Source organism: Aplysia californica, unplaced genomic scaffold (genome assembly GCF_000002075.1).
Source record: "Aplysia californica isolate F4 #8 unplaced genomic scaffold, AplCal3.0 scaffold00652, whole genome shotgun sequence".
Lineage (NCBI taxonomy): Eukaryota > Metazoa > Mollusca > Gastropoda > Aplysiida > Aplysiidae > Aplysia > Aplysia californica.
The window spans coordinates 291,524-300,426 of record NW_004797922.1 but is presented as its reverse complement, the minus strand read 5'-3'; the positions used below and the strand labels follow the sequence as shown (position 1 = coordinate 300,426).

The window sequence follows — 8,903 nt, the reverse complement described above, 5'->3', positions numbered from 1 at the left end:
GAAAATAATATAGATTCAATGCTTTATAATGATATATTTGTATTTTTCAATATTGCAATTAAAATCATCCCAATATTACTCCATGTTACAAAAATTCATTCAATTTTCAATCTTTATTTTTCCTAAAGTTGGATTGGACAAATTTCGCCCCATGAGAGCTCTCTCCCCCCTCCATTCATTCCTCTTGATACTAAAGATAGACAACTCAAGGCCAAGCCTGTTTAGGTTTGATTTCCGGTTTTGATTTACTCGACTGCTAGAGTTGATTCATAATGCAACAGTGAGGGACGGTACCTCATCATCTTACCGTGAAGTTTGTCTCGGGACTTCTTCGATGTAAATCTAAATGCATTACTGATCATCTTCTGGGTGCACCCATGATGGAAGAGGTGAGAAAGTTTAAAGAGATGAAGAGTTCCAGACTATGTTTGAGTTAAATTGATTACGTTTTGCTGTTCTTCGAATCGACTTTCCCACACTTCACAGAGTGAGTGAAGTGAGTGCTCCCGAGTTCGTCCATGGTCTGAGTCTGACTCATCCGTACCCGCGTATCAGTATCAGATCAGATCGCTTGTCGAAGGTCTTTCTGAAATTGCCTTGCTATAGACGAATCTTGCTCATTCTACATCACCAGTGCACTGGGCTTGTGGTAGCTCACTGCTAACACTAATGTAAAATAAATACGGCACTTGATGTTGGAACAGTTTTATATTTTGTTTTGGTTTTGTTTGTCTATCATGTTAGCATTTGGAAAAAGGGGGTGGGGTTCTGCTTGATCTATGTACTACTGAACTGGCATTGAGGAGCCAAAAAGCAATAAATGACTGGATCGATCTAGATTCTATTTGTTCGTAAAGTGTTGGGGTAAACAAGTTGGTCCAGGTCCAAGGAAATCATGTGTGCTTTCTTTCAGTTCAAATCGTCTCCCCTCATTTTCTTTGCATATGTAGTAAGCATGGGCGAAGTCAAGTCGAGATTCGGAATTCGACGAATTCGTGGGGTCTGAGTCGGAGATCGAACATTGGGCAGGAGGGCGAGTCCGAACACGAATTCCCGAACTAGGGCAGCCATGGGGAAAATAGATCACGAGGAGCGAAAACATATTTAATTTGTTTAAAACTGTGAATAATTTTACGCAAAACTGCACCCAAGAAACATTTTTGGACGCTCAAAATTTAGATTTACCAATAAATGAATAAAAATGCATAAGTATAATAAAACACGATGTCTGATTTCTATTTTCCCCTCGCTGTGTTCAGAAGGAAGCGGCGAGTTCGAATTGGACCGTCCCACGATTCCAACGACTCAATGAAAGTCACATGAGCCTTTAGAACGCGCTGATTCGCTAGCAGTTACAAATCCCTTCTGCTAGTGGTTATGCCCAAAGAGGCCAAGGTCAATTTTACGCACTACGGTGACGGACGAGCATTGCGTCTCTGATTGCACCAATCACAATTGCAAGCCATCTTCACGTCAAATTCAAATCCCGTGATTATCCCAGCCTCCTTCTTTCTTTGGCTTTCACTGCGATCACACACATTTCACTACTTTTCTTCTCTTCATTGTACTATTTACATGTATTTTCTTACGACCTGTCTGGCACTTACATTTACATTGTCACATTTCTTGTCTCTTTTGCATTACTCCATGTTTGTTTTCAACCTTGTATGTTTCATCTTGTCATAATAAATGTTGATTATGATATAGATCTAAATCTAGATCTATTACTGTTATTTTTTATAGACTTCTGTCTTGCTGACTGTTGCTTTGATTAATGCATGGTCTGACTTTAGAGTTCGAGACAGCTGGATTTTATGCTTTGATTTTTATTATGACCTGTTTGCATTCATTATCCTCGCACATGAAAGCGGCTGTACTGTCAACGAGGGGCAAATAACTTTCAAAACAAACTGGTGCCCTCCCCTGATGTCAATGAAAACATTGCCTGCCTCAATCCCGACCTCTGTGACCTCTTCCCTGCTCCTTCCCCCTCCCCCTCCCCGCCCCCTGTGTCTACACCGGTCCGTGGCGTCGGGATTCTCTACAGCGTGTTCGACTCGACGGCTGTAGGGAGAACGACTTGACTTGACACGAATCCCACCGAATTGACCTTGCCTCTCCTCAAATTTGATTGGCTGCTATTTTGACCTGAATTCGAATTCGGAGTCGAAGTCGACGAATTCGGGCCCAAAAATGTTCGGAGTCGAAAGTTCGGAAGTTCTCGGAGTCGGCCCACCCTTAATATGTAGGTAGTCCTTGGTTGCCGAAGATGGCGATGAAATCCTACTGCTCATCTGTGGACACGCATATGTGGCTGTGCAATCCAATCCTGGATGTACAATGTCTGTTGCCGTGGGGACACTGGAATATCGTGGTTGGGGTGGTCGGATGTCTCCTCTCTCTTTTCTGATGACAGCTTTTCCCTGTAGTTGATAGGCCTAATGCTGTTTCTGCTGGCTAGACGGACGGCCCTGCGCCAGGTGTCCCTTTGCATGTAACTCTCAAGTAACACCTGTAGTCTTCAGCACTTGTTTGTTCTCTTTGTTACTGTATCTTTACAACATAATATGATTTTTACCAGTCTTGGTTGTTAGCCCTGAGGTGAACCTCTGGACCCTGGACTTGTATATATCCTTTTTTTATTTAGTGTTGCAAGTGCTGTAAAACTCTTACTGTTTGTAAGCTAAAACAATGTTTCTATCTGACTGTTGCAGCCCAGTGGGTGCTTGGCGGGTGTTCTGGTGTGGTTTACTCCTTCTTTCCTCCTATAAAAATATTCTATCGTCTCTATCTTCCCCTCCTTCTTTTTTATGTTTGCTACTCTCTTGTAACACCTCTAATCTTCGGCACTTATATGACCTTATTGTTCTGCAAGTGTCGTAAAACTCTTTAAACTAAATAAATAACTTCAACAGTCTTTGTTCCGAACTTAGTAAGTATTTGAGCAATTGCCAAAACGTGAGACTCTCTTGAGACTCAGTGGTGCAAAAAAATTTTTCTTACCAATTTGACTCTCTTTTCTGTCAGTCACAGATTGACATTTAGTGCTCATATTCCTAGAGTATCAGAGCAAGGAGATGTACGGTTTTGGAGATATGGGTCTATTGGTTTGGTAACTGCTGTATTTCTTGTATATATATGAGCTTTTAATTGCCAAAAGGTGGGGGTGTTTGCTTAAGGACTTTTTAAATCAACCACTACTCATGGTAAAATATGTTTTCTTCTGAAAACTTTATGTATATGACAAGGAAATAAGTTGGTCAAGCTGCATGAGCAAGTAGATTGATGTGTGCATCTTATATCTCTACATAGATAAGAAAGATAATAGTACTAAAAATAGGGCATTTTTTACTCATCCTGAGTGCACACATAATTGTATGTTAAATACAGAATATTGTTAATCTTAAACTATCAAACAGAAGTGCATTCAAACATTGAAAATAGTTTGTATACACCATCATAACAGTGTGTGTCCATTAAAAGGGTTTTATTTTTTTATATTAATGATGTTATTGCTGAGTAAAATTTATAAGTTCGTTCATAACTCGTGTCATAATTACATCATCAGACTTTCCAAGGTCTAGAAAACCCAAATCGTTTAACATATCATCCCGGGGAATGACCGGTATTAAACATTGGTTTGACATTGATCCATCAGAAGGGTAATTTTCCGCTCCATGGCATAGTTTTGCTTAAATATGACTTTGATTGAGATAATCCAGGTTTGTCATAATGATGTTATGAACAAAAACTTTATGATATTTCTGCAAAATATCATGTGAGGGACTTCCCACTGTTTCACAACATCCTTTTACATGGTGGAATGAACATGGAAGAGTATCGTGCTGATGACTCAAAAGAGAAGCAAAGAAGAGGCAAAAATATGCTTGTCATAATGGATTGTCATCATGTTATGAACGTGACAGTGTGTCATAATGGTTATGAACGAAACCTTATTCCATGTAATTCACAGTTATTTTGGGATGTATTTTTAATTTTAACCCAACTTGAGGATGTATTAGACCTTGCTTACATTCTGAAATTTTGATTTTTATCATAGGTGTATGGGTCTGGATTTTAATTAGTATTTTACTTTTGTAGTAATGGTTATGAACGAACTACATATTGTACTCTGAGGGCTTTCCAGAGTTGATAAACATTAAAAACATGTACACAGATACATATTATGAGGAAATTTTCATTTAATATAAAATTTTAAAGTAAATGACAGGTCAAAATATTAATTTTTAGGTCAAAACTGAAGTTTGTCATAATAGTTATGAACGAACAATTAAAGATATTCTAAGGGTTTTTCAGTGATTAAACTTTGAATTCTTCCCACATATAACCTTATTTTGAGGAGAGTCTCATAAATTAAAACAATTTTATGTGAATGACAGCACAATAAGTTAATTTTTTGGGCCCAAAGTAAAATTTGTCATAATAGTTATGAACGAAACAGTGTGTCATAACGGTTATGAACGAAACATTATTCCATGTAATTTACAGTTGTTTTGGGATGTATTTTTAATTTTAACCCAACTAAAGGACAGAATAGACCTTGCATACATTCTGATATTTTGATTTTTATCATAAGTGTATGGGTGTGGATTTTAATTAGTATTATACTTTTGTAGTAATGGTTATGAACGAACTATTTATAGTCCACTTTATATATTTTGAGGGCTTTTCAGTGTTAACAAACTTTAAAAACATGTACAGAGATACATATTATGAGGAGAGTTTCATTTAATAAAAGTTTAAAAAAATAAAATGACAGCTCAAAATGAGTAAATTTTTAGGTCAAAATTGAAGTTTGTCGTAATTGTTATGAACGAACCATTTTAAAGGTATTCTAAGGGTTTTTCAGGAAATAAACTTTGAATTCTCCCTACATAGAGGAATCTATCATATTTTAAGGAAAGCCTCATAAATGAAAACCGTTTTATGTGAAAGACAGAACAGTATAAGTAAATTTTAGGGGCCAAAAGTAAAGTTTGTCATAATAGTTATGAACGAAACAGTGTGTCATAATGGTTATGAACGAACTTTAAATTTATGCATAATATGCCCTAAGACCAGTTTGCGTTTAAAAATAGCTGTTCAATGGTCTTCCATTTATCACTTGACTATAATTTGACCAGAGTGTTATTTTAGACAATTCTAGTCGATGAAACTTGATATAATCGATAGTATTTTGGTCACTTATTGTTCGTTCATAACTATTATGACACAAAAAAGTAATTTTATCAAAAATTAATAAAGATTTTTATAAACTGTCAATTCTATGTATTTTTGGAAGTTATTTGCTATGTCTCAAAATATGACATCAGCCTAGCTGAAAAAAGGAACTTTGAGTATTCATAAATTTGTGTCATCATTGTTATGAACGAACTTTTTGCTATTTCCGTCATTCAAGTCAGAATTACACCAAGACCATTGCATACAGCTTTGGCAGTTACTGAGCCTGAAAGAGCAATCATTAGGCTATATAATATGGGTGATTAAAGAATTATTACATTAAGTTGATTTTGGACCTCATTTGTCACACCCTGGTATCCCACCTTTTGGCAAATGCTCATACAGTGATGACAAAAACAGATAAGCAGCAAGGCAAATTATAGACTTTAAATTCCATTTGTTTAGTAAACAAACACTTTGTACACTATGAACTCCATTCATAATGGTAATATGAATGGCAAGCTTTGTAACAATGACGCAGTGCACAGAACATGTCATCATTGTTATGTACAAGAAAGGATACACATTGGACATTATCATTGACAACACATCACAATAGTGAAAGGCTGTACAAATACAGTTATCAAAGCCTCAGTACCAGAAAAACACATGTGTAAAACAATTTTTTAACTAATATGAGGCAAAAGCACAAAATCAATGGAGCTGACTTGTACATAACAGTGATGACAAACATGACTTGTACATAACAATGATGACACAATGTACAGGAAAAGACAAAAGTCTTGCCTCCAGAGATAAAAGCGCACTTTAAGAATTTAAAAAAACCCAGGAGAGGTTTCTTTTGCTTTGAAACAGATACCAGGTCATATCAAAGACAGTGGACGATCACAATTATATGTTGCTAATTATGACAAACAGTACTCGTAATAACAGTGATGACAAAACATACTGGGAAAAGGTAAAATCATGCCTACAAAGAACAAATTTGCACTAAGAGATACACAGATCAATAAAGGCGTATTTTGCTTCTAAATGAATCTTGCATGTATGAAATATATGTTGAAAACTTATTGATATTAGCAATTATGAAAAATATTACTTGTACATAACAATGATGACACAATGTATTGGAAAAAGGTATATCATACCAACAAAGAACATATGTGTATTTTTGAGTTAGACAGATAAACAAGGACATGTTTGTTTATTTGTTTGAGTAAAGAGAGCACACATTACTTAAAAAATGTTTGCTCTTAGGACAATGTAATTTCTTGTACGTCAGTCAGTCTTGTACGGCTGCATGACGACACCCCAAACGTCATCACTGAGCACAAAAGCTAATCTATAACCACAGAAATGGTCCATCTCTCGAAGTTTGTTCACACATCACACTCTTGTTCCAGGAATCCAGTGTAAACACCGCAATTTCACTAAAATATTCAACAGAGTAGCCTAAAAACACGCAAAACAGCCTAGTACGTCACATTCAACGCAAAATTCTTGTGCGTCACCGGACGCTGAAGGCAATGACTACTTTCTTTTTTCTGTTTCCCCCGTTGCTTCCGTTGTTCTGGGGACGCGGGTAAGGGGAAGTCACTCAAGAAAACAATTATATCCGGGCACTTTTGATGACCCGTTCAAAACAAAAGTGGGCGAAATTCGGACTTCCGGCGCGTCGCAAGTTGACGACAATAACGGCGAATGTTAAACAGCCGACCGAAATCGTAGATCTAGGAACCCGGTGTTCCTTTCGCGCATCGCGGCTTTTGAAGTATTGAATAAACGACGATAGGCAAAGAGATTTAACCAGCTACGGTGATTCTACTGAAAAATAATGGTGTTTTCTGAAACACCTAGTCCGTGACGACACGACAGACGCACAAGTAATCCGAATTGTTTGTCTATTTGCAAACAAATAAACCGATTTCTTGAGCAAGTTAACCTTTCTCAATGACAAATAACATAGGATCAAAGCACACGTAAAAAAAAACCCCACCCAAAAATACTAAATTTTGGACTTTCTTGGAAGTTTGCATTGGTGTGCTCAAAATGACACTCCAGGAATCACTAAAAAACGAACATTTTTGGCACAAAATTTACAAACTCAAGATTGTAAAGCTGACAAGGTATCTGAAACTGCTAATGCAGGTTCTACATCCTATATTTGACGTGTGTATACGTTTTGGAGGAATAAATACTAATGCATCACATTTTATGCACACTAATGTGAGATGTGTGTGTTTTTCCCCACGTTTTGGCAATGGCTCATTTATTTCGTCAACAATACGAAATCACGTTTGACATAGGTACCTGAGAACACATGGCGCGACTGAACATGCCTATAACATAATAAATTGAATATCCTGTACTGACTGTTGCAGCCCGAGTGTGTGGAGGCGTCCCTGCGGGACAGCGAGAACAAGCCAATCCCCATCCAGCTCATGCTGTTCCCCGACGCGCTGCTGGTGCAGAAGCAGGAGTGGGTCAGTGTACAGCTGGACGAGGAGGATGAGGTGTTTCTCAACATGGTAGGTCAAGCCGCTGACTCGTGATAGAATATGGAAGCTCAAATCATATGTGGTAATGTATACCCGGCCTTAGACAGTGAAAGATCTTGTCAGTATGTTAGTGTTGTAGCGCCTATAAATGGCGTGGCAGCTTGCACTGTATGCTTCCCAGGAAGTTGAGGTTGTTTCAGAATGCTCTCAAGTCTGCTTGGGTAATAGTATAGATTGTGGAGCGCATAGAGCTTGCTGTTGAGCGGGGATTTGTGCAATACAAATGCTATCCGTTATTATTATGTCCTCAGGTGAGAAAAGTGACCAGAGAATCAATGTTTTTATCATGTGTGTGTGTGTGTGTCCTTAGGTGAGAGAGGAGGAGGTGAGCAGAGAGCCAGTGTTTTTGTCATTTGTGTGTGTGTGTGTGTGTGTGTGTGTGTGTGTGTGTGTGTGTGTGTGTGTGTGTGTGTGTCCCCTCAGGTGAGAGATATGACCAGAGAGCCAGTGTTTTTATCATATGTGTGTGTGTGTCCTCAGGTGAGAGAGGTGGAGGTGAGCAGAGAGCCAGGGGCTGGCTTTGGCCTATGTGTGAAGGGGGGCGCGGAGCACCGACTGCCCGTCCTCATCTCCAGGATGGTCAAGAACGAAGCGGCAGACCGCAGCGGACAGCTCCTGGTGGGGGATGCTATCCTCAGGGTAAGTGCACGCAGAAATGGGTCTACTGGGGGAACAAATGGGTCGACTGGGGGAACAAATGTGTCAACTGGGGGAACAAATCTGTCAACTGGGGAACAAATGTGTCAACTGGGGGAACAAATGTGTCAACTGCTGTCCTCAGAGAAAGTTGCATTTGAAAATAGCAAAAGTTGCAAAAAGTTGCAAGAAAAATGAGCAAAAGTTGCAAGTAAAGTTGCAAGACGTGTATAGCTAAAACAATGCCACGGAACTATTGGAATACCTTGTTGCTATGCTCATTGCAATAAAAAGTAACCAATATGAGTTTTGTTAGATCAAAATCAGAAGTTAAATGTGAATGTCTGCCGTACAAAAAAACAACAACCCCACTGCATGGAGGCTGCATGGTGTACAAAACACTGACACATGCGTCAGGTCCTTAAACTCTCGGTGACGTTGGGCAGGTGTGACCAGCGTGGTTTTGGGGCTGTTCAAATAAAATCTTACACTATTTTTAGGACTTTT

General features: G+C 38.5%; 1 protein-coding gene across 1 annotated transcript in view; it reads left to right on the top strand.

The window, feature by feature from the left end:
* Window positions 1–34: 34 nt before the first annotated feature.
* Window positions 35–8,903, top strand: part of LOC101861612 (gamma-1-syntrophin) — a 31,831-nt gene continuing 22,962 nt past the window's right edge. The window contains exons 1-3 of the mRNA XM_005108026.3: window positions 35–389; window positions 7,584–7,730; window positions 8,241–8,399. Of these exons, the coding sequence (XP_005108083.1) occupies window positions 378–389; window positions 7,584–7,730; window positions 8,241–8,399 (318 nt within the window). The 5' untranslated portion in view covers window positions 35–377. The remainder of the gene's footprint in view (window positions 390–7,583; window positions 7,731–8,240; window positions 8,400–8,903) is intronic.